Source organism: Psittacula echo (assembly GCF_963264785.1).
Source record: "Psittacula echo genome assembly, chromosome: 19".
NCBI lineage: Eukaryota > Metazoa > Chordata > Aves > Psittaciformes > Psittacidae > Psittacula > Psittacula echo.
This window is the reverse complement of record NC_137755.1, coordinates 3,878,497-3,898,149: the sequence shown is the minus strand read 5'-3', so window position 1 is coordinate 3,898,149 and position 19,653 is coordinate 3,878,497. Positions and strand designations below refer to the sequence as shown.

At 51.0% G+C, this 19,653-nt stretch overlaps 1 protein-coding gene across 1 annotated transcript; it reads right to left on the bottom strand.

The window, feature by feature from the left end:
* Window positions 1-5,846: 5,846 nt before the first annotated feature.
* On the bottom strand, window positions 5,847-14,975 carry LOC308228560 (olfactory receptor 14J1-like; the record flags this gene model as incomplete). The annotated part of the gene is made up of 2 exons (XM_080631940.1): window positions 5,847-5,875; window positions 14,009-14,975. The coding sequence occupies 2 exons, from the start codon at window positions 14,973-14,975 to the stop codon at window positions 5,847-5,849; spliced, it is 996 nt and encodes a 331-aa protein (XP_080488066.1).
* Between the last annotated feature and the right edge of the window lie 4,678 nt (window positions 14,976-19,653).

The following is a 19,653-nucleotide window of genomic DNA, read 5'->3' as shown; positions in this document are numbered from 1 at the left end:
TTAAAAGATGTGATGCACAAATATACTAATATTGATCCTGAATCAGAGGAAGGAAGGAAAGAGGCCATTTAACAAAAAGTCAGTCCACAAAGGACATAAGGAAAAAGGTACAAAAGCTTCAGGGGGAGGACCAATGTGATTTGGTAAAAATACTGGATGTGGCCTTGGAGATCTGTCACAATCGGACCACTATTGCTCTGGTGCAAGCTCTCTGAAATGGTTCAAATGGTTCAATAGTACTGGGGAGGGCTTTCAGTCCCTGATGCTTAATGTATATATTATGAAAAGAATTCATATAATTATTAATATAAGACAATATTGTGTTTTGTGGGTTAGAGTGTGTCAGGTTTCAACTAGGAATTTGTTAATGTATATGTGGGGGCATAAGATAAGCTCCAGAGTGAAACTGGAATCTTTAGGGGAAAAACAAGAGAGAAAAATTGCTGCCTGTAGCTATCCCACAAGAAACCAGGAGAGGGGAGAGTGGCCCAGGAGGAGGGGAAACAAGGATTACATGGAAAGAGTTGTGAACAGACTCCACAGGTTGCACTCGAAGGGAAAATGCCCTCAGAATCAAAAGAAACACTGGAGATTTAGTGGAAGGTCAGGACAGGCAGAGAGAATGATTCCTTTAGATGAAGATTGAGGAGGAGAGGAGGAAGATTCGAATCCCTCTCCAGCAGAGCCCCTGGTTACAGTTAGGTTGGGGAATGAGAAGGTAAAATTCCTTGTAGAAACAGAAGCTACTTATTCTGTTATAGATACTTGTAAAGGGCAATTAAGCAAACAAACAGCTTCAGGCATTGGTGCCACAGGTGGACAGGAACCCGGCCTTCCTTTACATTTGAGAAACTGGCAAACAGATGTTGAGCCATCAAGTTCTTTGCATGCCCGAGTGCCCCGTGCTGGCATTGGATAGAGATATACTGAGTAAATTACATGCATCAATTAGGGTTAAATCAAGAAATTTCAGGTCCATGTTCCTGATGAAAAGGCTGTAGAGGCCCGAGTTTTTAGGTTACAGAAACCAGGCACTGAGCCCGATATCCCAGAGGAAGTGGGTTTATCCGCAAGTATGGGCTGCCAGAGTATTGAGACCGTTATGAGCTGCAGAAGCAGTAACTATTCCTCTGAAACCAAACATCACACCGCTAAGACAGAAACAGGATCCTACAAAACTGGAAGCAAGGAAAGGACTAGAGACTCTAATAGAAAAATGTATCAAATACTTTGGGACAAAACTGGACCGTATTTGTACTTCACATGCTAACAACCATTCTGGAACAGAAAAGCAGTCATTGGCTTTCCCCAAGCAGGCTGCGCTTCTGTGACAAGAGGACTTAGACTTGAGAATATCAAACCTTTTGAACCAGCAGTGGTTTTGACAACAGATCCAGAAGCAGGAGAGCTGACTCACAACTGTTTACAGACCATAACGTAATAGAGCTAAACCAAACATAATAGAGGCTAAAGCCCTGCATTCCTCCTCCCCCAACACATCATCACACAAAGCTGAGCTGATGGTGCTACTGAGACTTCTGAAATCGTCAGAAAGTCAAAATTTGCTTTTGAGGCACATCAGTTTGATAACACTCCAGAGAATATTGGTAATCACATTGCTGACAAAGCAGCCGAAGAAGCCGTGGGTGGAGACCTTTCATTACTATTGCCTCATAAGTATCAGAGCTTGGGTAATGAAGTTCCAAGTTATCAAACAGAGGATGGGAAATTACCTAGTCTTAGGAGCCAAGAATCACGATGAAGGATGGTGGGTTACACACATGCCTCCTGCACACAGGAGGCTCCTGCTTTGCACCCACCATGTGCTTCAAGCCAACACTAAAAGAGGATTGCAAAGTCAAAGAACACGCACCTGGATGCGCAGGGCAGGCACGGGAGATGCAGCCTCCCAAGGGAGGGGTCTCCTCTGCACTGGTTCCTGCAGGGCTCTGGCTCCTTCAATAGCCCACGCTCAGCGTGGGGGCCCCGTCACAATGGGCGTCTCCACAGTGACCCCCACGGCTTTGTGATGGCGGCAGCATCGTGCCCATGGCACTGGGCACCCAGGGGTGCTGCGGGAGTGGCCTCAGGGGGACCAGCCTCTGCCCAGCCGGCTCGGGGAGGCCCGAGCACAGCATGTAGCATATAGCAAGGCACAGCATGTCATAGAACAGCAGAGCATAGCATAGCTATGGAGAACCCACTGCCCTCAGCTCAGTATCTGGAGGTGAACTCACCCCCAGCCAGCAGTGTGGATCATCAGGGCCCAGGTTCTGGGGAGATGCTGGCTCAGGCAGTCGGCTGTGTCCCATCTCCCTTGACAAACTGCCACCACAATCCGCGAGTGGCCCGTGCCCACTGCGCCCAGAGGCTGGGATGCAAAGCAGAGAATTACAAGGGTGTCCCAGACACACTGGGGAACCCCAAATGTGGTTTTACACAGCGCTCTCACACCCTTCAAACGGTCACGTACCACACACTTGGACTGAGCACTAGCACCCTCACTACCAATTGCTAGTCCTAGTCCAACTCTGCCAGGTGCTCATGCTACTTCTGCTGCAGTCCTGCTCTTGTCTATTGATGCAGATGCCCCTGGAGCCAGTGCTGCAAGAGATACTGATTAATGGTGTGCGGGACAGTGGGAAGGTTTCAAAGACATGCTGGAGGGGCTGGGATTCTGCCATTATTTCTGCTGGGCTGCAATACCCCTTCTCCTTCACAGACAGCTCTAAGATACCCTAAAGAAAAGTCCTAGCTCCAGGGCTGGGATGAAGCTTCCAGGAAAAATCCACTACCTCATCACATTACAGTGTACATACAAATATATAGAGACACATGTATAAATAAAAGACCTATTAATACTTGAAAGACTGGTTGTTCTAGTAGTTAGAGGAAGAGAATTTTCATCACATGCCTTGTGGGTCCCACCAACCAGGGTCCCAAATGCCAGTGACAAGGTGAGAAGACAATCTGGAAGACTTGACAAAAAGCACAGGGTGAGACATGGCTCCTCAGGGCTTAATGAGCCCCATGGTGTATTTGGGCTGAGTCCATGAACCTCAGGTGCTGAGAGGAGATGGAAGAAACCTCCCAAGATGTCCAAGACAGAAACAAAGCCCCAGGTCCCTTCAGCATTAATGGGCCCCACTGAGGGCTGTTACTGACAAAGCCTCCCCTGGGACTCATTAAAGCAAGTAAGTGGAGGCTGTGATTACTGGTAGACAAAGGCCAAATGCAGGTGTCTGATGGTGAGAAAAACCTTGGTTTGTTTGAGGTAGCAGAAAGGCCAAGCCCTGACCACAGCCCTTGGAGAAGTAGAGCCTGAAAGCGTCTTGTAGGCAGTGCAAGTGTAAGCACAGGGCAAATGAAAAAGGACTGATGGACACTGCAGATCTCCTGGCTCTTCACTAAGCCTCAAAGAGCTGAGACATTCTGCCTGTTTCAATACTCTTCTGGTTTTTAGTCATACAAAGAATATTTTATACCTCTGAAATAAACCTCAGCAGGGTTATGCCAGTAAATAAATAACACAGGCAAAATGACTCCAAGGCCATACTGAGCTTCTCTTGGTCAGCCAAGGCTCATCCAAGTCATGAGTACAAATAGAGAACTTTACAATAAAGTTGGATTTCATCTGACATCCCTTGTGAACTTCAGAGCTGGGCAAAACACTGCTTCAAAGATGAGTCCCATGCAACCTGGCCTTGAACACTGCCAGGGATGGGGCTACCACCGCTTCTCTGGGCACCCTGTGCCAGTGTCCCACCAGCCTCAAAGGGAAAAACTTCCTCCAAATGTCCAAGCTAAATCTCCTTTTTTTCAGCTTAAAGCCATTCCCCCTTGTCCTGTCACTGCACAGCTTTGCAAAAAGCCCCTCTCCAGATTTCTTGTAGGCCCTGCCTAAGTATGGGCAGATTGCTAAGATGTTTCCCTGGAGCCTTCTCTTCTCCAGGTTGAACACCCCCAGCTCTCTCAGCCTGTCTTCACTGTAGACGTACTCTAGCCTTTGGAGCATCTTTGTGGCCCTTCATAAGCCCATCATTGTAGGATCATAAGAGAAGAGAGGTTGGAAGGGACCCCAGGACGTCTCAAGTCCAAAACATCAGGAACAGGGTCAGGGCTTGATTCAGCCCTACTTGGAAATCCCCAAGGCCAAAGACTGCACAGCCTCTGTGGGTTACCTGATGCAACACTTGCCTGAGCCTGTGGGAACAAGGTTGGGGAATGAGAAGGTAAAATTCCTTGTAGAAACAGAAGCTACTTATTCTGTTATAAATACTTGTAAAGGGCAATTAAGCAAACAAACAGCTTCAGGCATTGGTGCCACAGGTGGACAGGAACCTGGCCTTCCTTTACATTTGAGAAAGTGGCAAACAGATGTTGAGCCATCAAGTTCTTTGCATGCCTGAGTGCCCCATGCTGGCATTGGATAGAGATATACTGAGTAAATTACATGCATCAATTAGGGTTAAAGAAAGCAAATTTTCCCAGCTTGCCTTTGGAGAGGCTGGAAGGAGGAGACTCGGTGGGGCTTTTAAAAGGGCCCAGAGCACGGGGCTTGGCTCCAGTATTTAAGGCTAAGAGCTTCCAGGGAGCACGGTGACCCGGAGCTCGGCGAACAGGAGTAGGCAAACAGGGTCGTAATTGGATTATAGAGGGGCAGTTTGCGCGGCAGTTCACGCAGGCAGGGCAAGCAGGGCTTTTGGAAGTAATGGTTCTTACGCGATCAAAACCTGTAGTGAGCATGAGTGTAAGTAACTTAACGGAACCCTCCAAAAAGGATGTATCTGTACAGACCCCTTCTTTCCTCGATCCCTTTGGTGGTAGGAAAATTTAATGAAAGGAACAGGAGAGCCCATATTATTAACAAGTGGCTCAAGGGTTGGTGTCGTCGGCAGAACATTGGGTTCTTTGACCATGGGACAACCTTTACGGCACCTGGCCTATTGGACACAGATGGGTTGCATCTCTCTGTTAAAGGTAGAAGAATTTTTGCTCATGAATTGGCAGAACTCATTGAAAGGGCTTTAAACTAGGTTTGAAGGGGGAAGGGGATGCAGCTGGGCTGACTGGAAGCAGGTCCAAGGGTAATCAGCCTGGGTTGGTGGTGAAATCGGTGGACCAGCTGAGGTGCATGTATACTAATGCATGTAGTATGAGGAATAAACAAGAAGAGCTGGAAGCCATGGTGCATCAATATAGCTATGATGTAGTCACCATCACAGAAACGTGCTGGGATGAGTCAAGTAGCTGGAACATCATATTGGATGGCTACAAGCTCTTCAGAAGAGATAGAAAAGGGAGAAGGGGTGGAGGGGTGGCCCTTTATATTAGGGAGGTCTTAGATGTTATAGGTATTGAAATTAATGATGATGAAGTTGAATGTTTATGGGTAAGAATCAAGGGGAAGGCTGGTAAGGCTGATATCCTATTGGGGGTCTGTTACCATCCACCCAACCAGAAAGAAGAAGTGGACAACTTGTTTTATAAGCAACTGGAGAACATTTCTGGATCTTCAGCCCTTGTTCTTGTAGGCGACTTCAACCTACCAGATATATGTTGGGAATTTCATACAGCTCAAAAAAGGCAGTCCAGAAAGTTTTTAGAGTGTGTGGAGGATAACTTTCTGTCACAGCTGGTGAGCGAGACTACGAGGGGAGGGTCTATGTTAGACCTGTTGTTCACTAATAGAGATGGACTGGTGGGTGAGGTGAAGGTTGGAGGTTGCCTGGGGCACAGTGATCATGAAATTGTAGAATTCTCAATACTCAGGGAAATCAGGAGGAACATCAATAAGACCTATACTTTGGACTTCCAGAGGGCAGATTTTGGCCTGTTTAAGAGGCTCATTCGGAGAGTTCCTTGGGAAACTGCCCTTGAAAACAAAGGAGTTCAGGAAAGATGGGTGTGCTTCAAAACAGAGATCTTGAGGGCGCAGGAAAAGTCTGTTCCTGCGTGCCGAAAGATGAGCCGATGAGGCAAGCGTCCAGCCTGGATGGGTACTGAGGTTATGAAGGAACTTAGAAATAAAAAGAAGGTGTATCATCTTTGGGAGGAGGGTAGGGTTTCTCAGGGAGGGTTTAAGGAGGCTGCTGGGGCATGTAGAAAGAAAATTAGGGAGGCCAAAGCTCAGTTTGAACTAAAATTGGCAACTTCTGTAAAGAATAATAAAAAAAGTTTTTATAAATATATCAATGGTAAAAGGAAGGGTAAGACTGATCTTTGCTACTTATTGGATGAGGCAGGAAACTTAGTAACTAAAGAGGAGGAGAAAGCAGAAGTGCTTAATGCCTTTTTTGCCTCAGTTTTCAGTAGGAAGACACCTTGTCCTCAAGATAACTGTACTTTGGGGTTGGTAGGTGGTGTTAGGGAGCAGAATGGTCCTCTTGTTATTCAAGAAGAGGAAATTAGAGAATTGTTGAGGCACCTGAACATTTATAAATCAATGGGACCAGATGGGATCCATCCCAGGGTGATGAGGGAGATGGCGGATGAGCTTGCAAAGCCACTCTCCATCACTTACCAACAGTCGTGGCTCACTGGCGAGGTTCCAGATGATTGGAAGCTGGCCAATGTGATGCCCATTTATAAAAAGGGTAGGAGGGAGGATCCTGGTAATTACAGGCCAGTTAGTCTGACCTCAGTGCCGGGAAAGTTAATGGAAAAGTTCACACTGAGTGCTATTAAGCAGCACTTAAGAAATGGCCAGGGTATTAGACCCAGCCAGCATGGGTTTATGAAGGGTAGGTCATGCTTGACCAACCCGATTTCCTTTTATGATCAGGTGACCCGCCTGGTGGATGTGGGAAGGGCTGTGGATGTTGTCTATTTGGATTTCAGCAAGGCTTTTGATACTGTCCCCCATAACATACTCCTGGAAAAGCTAGCAGCTCACGGCCTGGACAGGAGCACTCTTTGCTGGGTCAGTAACTGGCTGGATGGCCGGGCCCAGAGGGTGATGGTGAATGATGTTGCATCCAGCTGGCAACCAGTCACCAGTGGTGTCCCTCAGGGGTCTGTGCTGGGACCGGTGTTGTTCAATATTTTTATTGATGACATGGATGAGGGTATTGAGTCTTTCATCAGTAAGTTTGCAGATGACACTAAGCTGGGAGCTTCTCTCAATCTTTTGGAAGGAAGGAGGGCTCCGCAGAGAGACCTGGATAGGTTGGATAGATGGGCAGAATCCAATAAGATGAAGTTTAATAAGTCTAAGTGCCGAGTCCTACATTTTGGCCATAAAAACCCTTTGCAATGTTACAAGTTGGGGACAGTGTGGCTGGATAGTGTCCAGGCAGAAAGGGATCTGCGGGTATTGGTGGATGGCCAGCTGAATATGAGCCGGCAGTGTGCCCTGGTGGCCAAGAAGGCCAATGGCATCCTAGCCTGCATTAGGAATGGTGTGGCCAGCAGAAACAGGGAGGTTATTCTTCCCCTGTACTCAGCACTGGTGAGGCCGCACCTTGAGTATTGTGTCCAGTTCTGGGCTCCTCAGTTTAAGAAGGACGTGGAAATGATGGAGCGCGTCCAAAGGAGGGCAACGAGGCTGGTGAGGGGCTTGGACCACAAGCCCTACGAGGAGCGATTGAGAGAGTTGGAGTTGTTTAGCCTGGAGAAAAGGAGACTCAGAGGTGACCTTATCACTCTCTACAACTTCCTGAAAGGAGGTTGTAGACAGGTGGGGGTTGGTCTCTTTCACCAGGCAGCAGCTGACAGAACGAGAGGACACAGTCTCAAACTGCGCCAAGGAAGGTACAGGTTGGATATTAGGAAGAAATTTTTCACAGAAAGAATAACAAAATATTGGAACGGTCTGCCCAGGGTGGTGGTGGAGTCTCCATCCCTGGATGTGTTTAAAAAGAGATTGGATGTGGCACTTGGTGACATGGTTTAGTAGAGGTGTAGGGCATGGGTTGGACTCGATGATCTTGAACGTCCCTTCCAACCTGGTAATTCTGATTCTGATTCTGATTCTTCGAATGGGATTGCTGTCTTCATTTGTTTCTCTTCAAAGAGAGAACACCAGCTTCTTTAAAGTGTTATTCCTCATGGCATGATTTTCACATTGGAAAAGAGCAAGGTCCTAACAGCCATCCCAATTCCAACTTACTCTCCTGTTGGAGAACAGTGAACAAAGCTTGAGATGAGCACTGCTGCTTTCATTTCACTTTGACCCGCCTTGCTCAACTCTGGTTCCTATGTGTTCCAGGGAAACAGCTTGAGCATCACACATTGATACACGATAGGAAGGAGTCCCAGGGAAGCCTCTCCACCCTAATGGCACATTGGAGCCAGCCTCTTGTTTCATTGCAGCCATCGGAATAGATACAAGAGGTCCTGCAATGGGCAAGAATGCCATTGCTAAAGCTTATCTTCTGTATGCATTAAGAAAACACTTATGAAGCAGGTGCCAGACATGACTTGGCATCATTTCCATAGTCATTATCATGTCACACAATTCAAGAATGACTTATTCCATTTGAATTCAATAACATTTTATAATGCAAAAAGATGTACTCCGGATCTTGGGAACTGATCCTCAAGGGCCAGGAAACATGTCTGTACTGGAAGTGTTTCCTTCTGTAACCAACTCTTTAATCCTGCAGACACATCTTTTACACTGGTCATCAACTCAGCGCTGATTCAGCACAGCAGGGCTTCCTCAAGGCTCAGCCCCTAGGCTTCTTTCAGAGGAGGTGGTGCTGTTGCCCTTGATCCTGGCTGTTCTCCAGGCCTGACCTGCCCTCAAGGGTCTCCACTGGGCTCTGCCAAGGCCAGCAGCAGAGACAGGATGTTCTGCACAAATGTCTGCACCTGATCCTGGAACTGACTCAGTGCTGAGAGCTCTTCTGCAGCCAAATGCAGATGGTGTTTTACAGTCATACAGTCACAGCCTGAATTGGGGTGGAAGGGACCTTAAAGCTCACCCAGTGCAAGCCCCTGGGTGCCCAGTGCCATGGGCACGATGCTGCCGCCATCACAAAGCCGTGGTGGTCGCTGTGGAGACGCCCATTGTGACGGGGCCCCCACGCTGAGCGTGGGCTATTGAAGGAGCCAGAGCCCTGCAGGAACCAGTGCAGAGGAGAGCCCTCCCTCGGGAGGCTGCATCTCCCGTGCCTGCCCTGCGCATCCAGGTACGGGTTCTTTGACTTTGCAATCCTGTTTTAGTGTTGGCTTGAAACACATGGTGGGTGCATGCTCTAAAGGGAGGAGAAGCTGTCAGGAGATGTGCTGGTGCCATCCCAGCTGTAGGAGCAGGGGATGGGTGAGGAGGAGGCGCTGGGCTTGTTCATGTGCTTGGAGCTGAGCTCTGCCTGCAGAGGTGCTGGGGGCGAAGCAGGAGCCTTCTGTGTGCAGGAGCTGCTGGTGTCAGAGGTGCTGAGAAGGTGTCAGGGCAGGAGCAGCCCCTGGGCAGTGCAGCTGCTGGTGCTGTCCCTGGGAGCTCAGCACAAAGGGACCTGCCTGGCTCCGGCAAGGCCCGCGCAAGCCCCCCGGGCATTGCGGAAGGCGGCAGGGCCCTGGCAGGTTCCAGTGATCCCTGTGCCAGGCATTGCAGAAGATACAGAAATTTCTAAACTGAAAAGTAAGAAAAAAACCCTGTCAAAATAATTTTTATCAGTTGCTCTTTGCAATCTTCCTGTGCTCGGAATCCTCCAATGTGCTGTGCAATCTGCAAGGATTGACAAAACCCGAAGATTTTAATGAGCCCCATGGTGTATTTGGGCTGAGTCCATGAACCTCAGGTGCTGAGAGGAGACTGAGGAAACCTCTCAAGAAGTCCAAGTCAGAAACAAAGCCCCAAGTCCCTTCAGCATTAATGGGCCCCACTGAGGGCTGTTACTGACAAAGCCTCCCCAGGGACTCCTTAAAGCAAGTAACTGCAGGCTGTGACTACTGGGAGACAAAGGCAAAATGCAGGTGTCTTGTGGTGAGAAAACCCTTGGTTTGTTTGATGAAGCAGAAAGGCCAAGCCCTGACCACAGCCCTTGCAGAAGTAGAGCCTGAAATCCTGAGAATGAAAGTTCTCCTCATAGGCCTTGATGAAAGAGGCAACTGCCATAGCCCAGGGCACAGAGACCTTTTGTTCTTTTGGGCCTTTCAGCCTTGCCAGAATCCTCACTCATCTCTGCTGCAGGCTGTCCTTCACTGGCCCATGCCTGCACCTCTTTCCCTTCAGGCTCTTGACACCCATCTTGCTTTCCCACCTGGCTCTCACCTGGCATTTCTGTACCTTCAGTCACATCTCTGCACCCATCGCTGTCTGCTCCTTGAAACACAAAGCCATGGGCTGAGCCAGACTCCCTCTGGGTGACCTCTTGCATCACAGCTCCACCTTTTGAGAGACATTTCTCTTTCCTCACTTTTGAGTCTGAACCTTCCAAGCTGCACTTTGCAGAGGTTTCCTTCTCTTCCCGCTACAAAGAAAACCTCCATCATCTCTGAAGCCACATTTCAAGTAGTTGTAGGCTGCTACTATAGTGTCAATTCAGCAGGTGGAGTGAATATCCCTCAGCAAGGCCATCTAAAGGAGTCTTCTAGAGGAATGGGTGATGCCATCAGGATACAGAACTAAGCACCATGGGAGAGCAGTGGGAAAAGGGAATGGTCTGGATTGAGAACTTCCTGGCAAGAGCCAGAAGGAAAGGTGGTGTCCTTGGGTGCAAGGTACCCCATGCTGTGGGGACAGGGCACCTCATCTGGGACAGCTTCCTGCCTGTAGCACCCTCTCTGCTGTGCACACCCCACTCTCTGCCCGCACTCACAAGTGTCTCACAGAAGCTTTGCACTTCCCCTGCAGCAGTGACCCCTCACTGCAGGAGGTTCCTGCATTCTGCAGGCTCAGGGATGGATCCTGCATTCCAGGCAAGTTTGGGTAGTGCAGGAGAGGCAGACAGGAAGGTCGGCTCATGGGGCATGAGAAGCAGTGTTCAGGCACCCCCAGCAGTGGCCATTCCCCACGGGCCACGCTGAGGCATGTTCCCATGAGGGAAACTTCTCAGACAGCCTCTGGTTTGTCCAGGCTCTGCAGCCACACTCCAGGAACACCTCCTCCTCCTCCACCTACAGACATCAACTGCTCTCCATTGCTGGGCTCCGTCCTGCTTGTAAGGATTGGTTAAAGCCCTGAACCATCACCTTGCTTCTTGCTGACTTCCCTCCACCCTCCCTCACCTCCCTGCACACTGCTCATTGCCACCAGTAACTCACTGAAGAGTTAAGAAGCTCTCAAGGCTTTCCTCAGGGGGTGACCATGTTTCTCCATTGACCATTGATGGATCCATGGGGTGCCAGGTGTGAGGTTCGGGCAGAGGCAGAGCTGCCCCTGGGCAGAGCCCTGCTGCCGGGAGGGGTGTGCAGGGCAGAGCTGAGCACACAGCCCATGGGATGGGCTCTGGGAGCACTGAGAGGGAGCAGAGCTGGGCCCAGAGCAGCAGCTCCTGGCAGGGACAGCTCCAGGCAGCAGAGACATGGGCAGGGAGTGGGGGGAAAGTGCAGCCCAGGCCTGGGGAGGGTGCGTTCAGGCAGCTCTCTTGGTGTCTGGCACTGGAGGTGGCTGCTGGCCATGCTCTGCTGGGCACAGTCCTTTGCTTCTCCCCATGAGAGCTCCCTGATCTGCCCTTTGAAACCGTGCTGCCCTGCTCTCAGCACAGGACAGGTGTTTGTGGGGGTTCTTAAGATCAATTTGTGTGTGAAGGCATCTTACAGACACTGCAAGTGAAAGCAGAGGGCAAATGGGAAAGGTCTGATGGACACTGCAGCTCTCCTGGCTCTGCACTAATCTACAAAAAAGCTGAGAACTTCTCCCTGTTTCAATACTCTTCAGGTTTTCAGTCATACAGAGAATGTTTTATAACACCCTCCCCCCCCAAAAAAAAACAAACCCTCAGCAGTGTTAAGCTGGTAAATAAATAACACAGTCAAAGTGACTCTAAACAGTGCTGAGCCTCTCTTGTGCAGATCAGACTCATCTTAGTCATGAGTATATGCAGAGAACTCTACAGTCATGTTGGATTTAATCTGACATTCCTTGTGAACATCAGAGCTGGACAAAGCACTGCTTCACACATAAGATGACGCCCAACCAACATGGCCATGAACACTATCGGGAATGGGGCAGCCACAGATCCTCTGGGCACCCTGTGCCAGTGTCCCACCACCCTCAAATAGAAAAAATTCCTCCGAATGTCCAAGCTAAATCTCCCTTTTTTCAGCTTAAATCCATTGCCCCTCGTCCTGTCACTGCAAACCCTTCTAAAAAGCCCCTCTCCAGATTTCTCGTAGGCCCTGTTTAGCTATGAGCAGATGCTAAGATGTCTCCCTGGAACCTTCTCGTATCCAGCCTGAACAACTGCAGCTCTCTCAGCTTGTCTTCATCAGAGACGTGCTCCAGCCCTTAGAGCACAGCAGTTAATGGCTGGACTCGATGTTCTCAAGGGTCTTTTCAAATGAAATGATTCTGGGATTTCATCAGACATCCCTTGTGAACGTCAGAGCTGGGCAAAGCACTGCTTCAGAGAAACCTGACTGCCATCCAACCTGGCCTTGAACACTGCCATTGATGGGGCAGCCACAGCTTCTCTGGGCACCCCCTGTGAGCACCTCAGCACCCTCACAGGGAAAAACGCCCTCCTAATGTCCAAGCCAAATCTCCCTTTTTTCATGTAAAGCCATTCCCCCTTGTCCTGTCACTGCACACCCATGTAGAAAGCCCCTCTCCAGATTTCTTGTAGGCCCTGCCTAAGTATGGGCAGATTGCTAGGATGTCTCCCTGGAGCATTCTCTTCTCCAGGCTGAACACCCTCAGCTCTCTCAGCTGTCACCATTGGAGATGTGCTTCAGCCCTTAGAGCATCTTTGTGACCCTTCATAAGCCCATCATTGTAAGATCATATGAGAACAGAGGTTGGAAAGGACCCCAGGACGTCTCAAGTCTAATCCGTCAGGAGCAAGGTCAGAGGAAGCAGTTCAAGGCTTGATTCAGTTTGAGTTGGAAAACCCCAAGGCCAGAGACTGCACAGCCTCTCTGGGTGACCTGATGTAACACTTGCCTGAGCCTGTGGGAACAAGGTTTCCTTATGTCCTGGCTCAACGTCTCCTCTGTCACTATCCCCCATTGCCTTTTGTCCTCCCACCAGGCAACGTTGTGAGGAACCTGGCTCTGTACTCTCCATGTTCTCCTTGATGGTACAGGCAGCCAGTCCCCAACAGCCTTCCCTTCCCAAGATCTCAGGTCCCCATCAGCCTTCCCTTCTCTAGGCTGGACAAGCCCAGCTCCCCCAGCCTCTCCCCACAGGCACCGTGCTCCAGTCCCTGCCTGTCCTCAGGGCCCGTTTTTAAACCCAAACCTGCTTGCCAATAGCATTCCCGAACTGGGGATCTGAAACCTGGATGGAATATTCCAGAGCATCCCTTCCCTTGTCCTCCTGCCATGCTCCTGGTCATACAGCCCGCCATGCTGCTGTCCTCCCTTGCTGCCAGGGCACACGCTGCCTCCTGTCCAGCTCCTGCCCACCCAGACCTTTCCCATGGGCTGCTCCCAGCCAGGCAGCCCCAGCCTGGGCCATTGCAGAGGAGTCCCCTGCAGGGACCCCTGTGTCCCCTGCTCTCCTGCCCAGGACACCCTGAGAGCTCTGCAGACCCCCCATGCCATCCCATCTCCCCACACCAGCACAACAGCCCCAGCCCTTGGGCTCGCCAAGAGCTCTTCCTGCTCCAGGCACAGAGCAGCAATCCCAGAGCTGGAGCAGCCAGAAAGCTGATTTCATTCCCCTTCATTCCTGCCATGTGAGCACATAGCACAGACAAGAAGTTGCTGCAGGATCATTTATTTAACTCAAATACTGTGAGAGACCTTCACTGACACAAAGTCTGTGGGTCACACAACATGGGTGGCTAGTTAAGCTGGAGGAGATGAAAACTGACATTTCTATGAAGACAACATCACCACAAATTGAAACAGGAAAACAAATGTAAAGCAGCAGAGACAGACTTGGCCTGTAATGACCTACAATGGAAGCCTTTTGCAGAGGACAGCAGGCAGTGTATGGCTGCTGAAACACATCCAGTCAGCAGCTTCCTCACAGCATCCTTGAGCTCCTGATTCCGCAGGCTATAGATGAGGGGATTCACTGCTGGAGGCACCACTGAGTAGAGCACTGACAGCACCAGATCCAGGGATGGGGAGGAGATGGAGGGGGGCTTCACGTAGGTAAATGCTGAAGTGCTGACAAGCAGAGAGAGCACAGCCAGGTGAGGGAGGCACGTGGAAAAGGCTTTGTGGCGTCCCTGCTCAGAGGGGATCCTCAGCACGGCCCTGAAGATCTGCACATAGGACCCCACAATGAACACAAAACAGCCAAGTCCCAAACAGAAACTTAGCACAAGAAGCCCAACTTTCCTGAGGTAGGAATGTGAGCAGGAGAGCTTGAGGATCTGGGGGATTTCACAGAAGAACTGCTCCACAGCATTGCCTCGGCAGAGGGGGAGTGAAAATGTATTGGCTGTGTGCAGCAGAGCAGTGAGAAACGCAGCGCCCCAGGCAGCTGCTGCCATGTGGACACAAGCTCTGCTGCCCAGGAGGCTCCCGTAGTGCAGGGGCTTGCAGATGGCCACGTAGCGGTCATAGGACATGACAGTGAGGAGGGAAAACTCGGCTGACATGAAAAAGACGAAGAAAAAGAGCTGTGCAGCACAACCTGTGTAGGAGATGACCCTTGTGGCCCAGAGGGAATTGACCATGGATTTGGGGACAGTGGTGGAGATGCAGCCCAGGTCCAGCAGGGAGAGGTTGAGTAGGAAGAAGTACATGGGGGTGTGGAGGTGCTGGTCGCAGGCTGTGCTGGTGATGATGAGGCCGTTGCCCAGGAGCGCAGCCAGGAAGATGCCCAGGAAGAGCCAGAAGTGCCAGAGCTGCAGCTCCCGCCTGTCTGCGAATGGCAGGAGGAGGAAGTGGGTGATGGAGCTGCCGTTGGACATCTGCTGCCTCTGGGCATGGGGCACTGTCAGAGCAGAAAAAGGCAGTGACAGGTTAGGACAGGAGGGATGTCAGATACAGAAGTTCAATTTACACACTCACGACTCTGAACATTTTCGGTCTGCATAGGAGAGGCTCAGCGTGACTTGGTAATGATTTTCTCTGAGGTTGGTTGGTTTGTTTGTTTTCCCAGTGTCACAGCTGACAAGTGACATTTTAGGGATAAATTTGCTAAGAAGTATTTTGAAGGCAACTGTGAAGAGTCTCAGCATTGGACAGAAAAAAGGGCACAAGTGTCTGTGGGTTTGTGCCTACTCAAATTGCTGCAGAGTCCATCAGTCTGGTTCTCAGCTGCCCTGCACTTTCTAGAGGGACAGTCAGCTCCTTGCCCAGCAGAGCATGGCCAGCAGCCACCTCCAGTGCCAGACACCAAGAGAGCTGCCTGAACGCACCCTCCCCAGGCCTGGGCTGCACTTTCCCCCCACTCCCTGCCCATGTCTCTGCCGCCTGGAGCTGTCCCTGCCAGGAGCTGCTGCTCTGGGCCCAGCTCTGCTCCCTCTCAGTGCTCCCAGAGCCCATCCCATGGGCTGTGTGCTCAGCTCTGCCCTGCACACCTCTCCCGGCAGCAGGGCTCTGCCCAGGGGCAGCTCTGCCTCTGCAGGGGCTCAGGAGCAGCTCACACAAGTCCTGACAAGACTCTCGGTGCCTTCTCCAAAGCAGAGAAGGAAATTCCCAGCTCCCACTGCCCAACCTGCCCACCAAGAGTGGAAAACATCAGAGCTCAGGATCCTTCCCTATCAGGCAATCGCTGCCTCAGTGTCTTTCAGCAGGACCCTCTGCAAACGTGCTCAGAGGGATGTGGAGCTCTGAGCAGCCCTGACCCACACAGCACCCTCTCCAGTGCACAAGAACACTTTTCCTTCCCTCCCAGGGTTTCTTCCTTCTCCCCCAGCTTCTCCCCCAGCCCCATGTGGAGCTCCCGGGCAGGCTGAGTGCTGACCCTGGCAGGCAGCAGAGTCCCTGCCCCTGCACACAGCCCCTGGGCTGCAGGCACCCTGCTGGCAAGGACAGCGCTGGGCACCCCTGCCTGCACACCCACATTCACAGCCTGCAGCCAGCCCCGGGACAAGGGACCTGCCTTGTCCTGTCCCTCGCATGGTGCAGAGGGAAGCCCTGCTCTGCAGCACATCCTGCTCCTTATCTACACAGAGAAACCAAGAGAGTCCTCCTGACAGATCCCATGGACTCTCCCAGGCAGCAGCTTGAGGAGATCCCTCCAGGAACTGCGGCTGCATTGCCCTGCACCCAGAGCCTTACCATGCACAGGGCTGGGAAGGTTTCTCCTGCAGGGAGCTCTCAGCATCCTCCACTGCCAAGTGCCTTTAAGCTCTCTGAGGCTCGCAGGTCTCCCCTTGCTCCCAGCTCATCAGGAGAGGCCCAGCCCAAGGTGGTTCTGCCTCTGCCCCACTGGGCTCCCTCCAGGGCTCCCTGGACGCCAGAGGAACACCATGGGAAACAGCCTGAAGCAAGCCCTGCTGTTCCCTCCCTCAGCTGGCAGACACACTGCCTGCCTGCAGTGTCATTTCTCTGATGAGAGATGCAGTTTGGTGTAAACAAAGTTTCTCAGAATTACAGAATCATTTAGATTCAAAAAACACCCTCAACATCAACTCTTAACTCTCTTAACCAAACACTGTCATGTCCACCACTGACCCATGTCAACAAGTGCCACATCTCCATGTCTTTTAAAGGCCTCCAGGAATGGTGACACAACCACTTCTGTGGGCAGCCTGTTTCTTGTCCCATCATTAGGACAGCCAGACAAACACAGGCTGGGATCTCCTTTACCCTTGCTGATGGAGTGGATTCACCCTGGTTAGCTGAGGCATCTCCACCTAAGTCTGTAGGCCTGGGGCTGGAAGGGGACTCAGCTCCCTCCCATGAACACCACAAACCCACAGGAGGTAGGATTCCTCCTGCCTCTGGTCAGGTCTTCCTTGAAAAGGCACCTACATGAGGGAGCTTTGTCTCAGCATTAACATTGACGGGGGCCAGGAGTGACGTGTCTGGGTGCAAATCTCTGGTGACATTTGGCATTACAGGGCTGGTCAAAGTTACGTGCAAGTTATAGAGACAGGCCAAAGATACGTGCAGGCTGATATAGAGACAAGACAATGTTGTTGGGAATATTCTTGTAAGTGCTCAGAGGCATCAGGCATCAGTTGCTATCAGTGATGCCAGGTCTGTCCTTTCTGCCACCCTGCAGCTGCAGGCATTGAGTGAACACAAAGTACATCACTGCAGGGTCTTTACTCACTCCCTTGATGATTCAGCTAAGGAACAGCCCAAGCATTTTAACTGTGTGCTTGGCTACATCTGGCTTTCAGAGACAGCGTCCTTTATGCACAGCGATGGGTCATAGCAAATCTCAGACAAGCTCAAACAGGAATTGAAGAGCACCAGGATGAGATGCTCCTACTTCAGGAACAGTTAAAGAAGAAACAAGATAACGCAGGACCACCACTAAATAAAGCAAGAGTACATGCAGGTAGATCTCAGATACCCTATCTCCTCATTGCCTCAGTTACCACCAGCAAGATCTCTCAGGACTTTGTGCTTTGAGAAGGGACCCTGGATGGGAAAGGGAAACAACCAGCACTGGATGGGGATCAAGTCAGGGGTTAGGGTCTTTGCAGACTACAGCCTTACCAGTCCATGAGACCAAAGGGGCAGCATCCAAGGTGCTGAGAGAATGTTTTTCACCAGGACCTGCTGGTCTGTTGCTGTCCCAGGAGAAAATGCGCTGGACTCTGTGAGGCATCATTTAAAATGCTGTTCCCTAGATCTAGCTCTGTAAGGAGAGAATTGTACAGGTAGTCTCATGTCCCTTTGATGGCTGGAACCCCAAGAGGCGTAGCATGGAGACAAGAAGGATGAGGAGGGTGGATGCCCCCTGCATGAAGGGGAAACTTGGATTTCTGGAGGTTCTCTGTGTGACAGGGAACAGGTTGGGTTGCCTTTTGTGACTGAGGATCAGAGGAGTGGATAAGAGGGACATTGTGCTCACAGTTACAAACTACTTGCTCAGGGAGGGGAAACAGAAAAGGTCTTTTGTCAGCAGCTGAGGAAGCCTCCAGGCTAATGAGCAGGTACCTTGCTGGTAATTGCCCTGGCAGTCCCTGGCCATGCAAAGCAACAGGGTGCAACAGTGTGGAGGGTCTTGGCACAACCGGTTAACACAGGTGCAGGGCAGGCCAACAAGGGTGATGCTCCCCTGGAAAGGCTGCTTAGGATGTGATCATCAGTGTCAGCCTTGGCTGTCATGAGCATGCAATAGTGGGGACTCAGATGCTAAAGGGCATGAGGAAGGCCAGCAGCAGAGAACAGACTGGACTCACTTGGGGACAATTCCAGGAGTTTCCATGGGAAGCGGCTCTGATGGTGAAGGAGCCTGAGCAAGTCTGATAACGATCCCTGAGCCTGGAATACCTGGAGGGCTTCGAAGGTCCTCCAGGGCTTTTGCCACCTTCCTGAATGTCGGTCAGGCTCCTGAGGGCTTTAGCACAGTTCCAGAGCACCTGCGCATTCTGGAATGGCCCGTGTTATTCCGCAGCCTTGCCAGAGCCTGCTGAGGCCTCTGCCTCCATCTAGAATGCTTGAGGAGATTCTGCAGGGTTGGTGCAGACTGCCAGGGCCCTGCCATGTTCTGCAATGTTGGGTGTCCTTCCAAGCGTGCTGGTGGAAGCACTTAAACTCTGTTTAAGTTTGAACCCATTGCCCCTTGTCTTATCACTACAGTCCCTAATGAAGACTCCCTCCCCACCATCCTTATAGTCCACCTTCAGATACTGAAAGGCTGCTATGAGGTCTCCACGCAGCCTTCTCTTCTCCAGGCTGAGCAGCCCCAACTTTCTCAGCCTATCTTCATACGGGAGGTGCTCCAGTCCCCTGATCATCCTCGTGGCCCTCCTCTGGACTTGTTCCAACAGTTCCATGTCCTTTTGATGTTGAGGACACCAGAACTGCACACAATACTGCAAGTGAGGTCTCACGAGAGCAGAGGAGAGGGGCAGGATCACCTCCTTCGACCTGCTGGTCACGCTCCTTTTGATGCAGCCCAGGATACGCTTGGCTTTCTGGGCTGCGAGCTCACAATGCAGCTGGCTCATGTTCATTTTCTCATTGACCAACACCCCCAAGTCCTTCTCTGCAGGGCTGCTCGGAATCTCTTCTCTGCCCAACCTGTAGCTGTGCCTCGGATTGATCCCATCCAGGTGTAGGACCTTGCACTTGGCATGGTTAAACTTCATAAGGTTGGCATCAGCCCAACTCACAAGTGTGTCGAGGTCCCTCTGGATGGCATCCCTTCCCTCCAGCGTATCAACTGAACCACACAGCTCGGTGTCATCGGCAAGCTTGCTGAGGGCGCACTCAATCCCACTGTCTATGTCACCGAATAAGATGTTGAACAAGGTCGGTCCCAACACCCATCCCTGAGGGACACCACTCGTTACTGGTGTCCAGCCGGACACTGAGACATTAACCACAACTGTTTACATACAGCCATCCATCCAGATTTTTATCCACCGAGTGGTCCACCCATCAAATTGATGTCTCTCCAATGTAGAGACAAGGATGTCGTGTGGGACAGTGTCAAACGCTTTGCATAAGTCCAGGTAG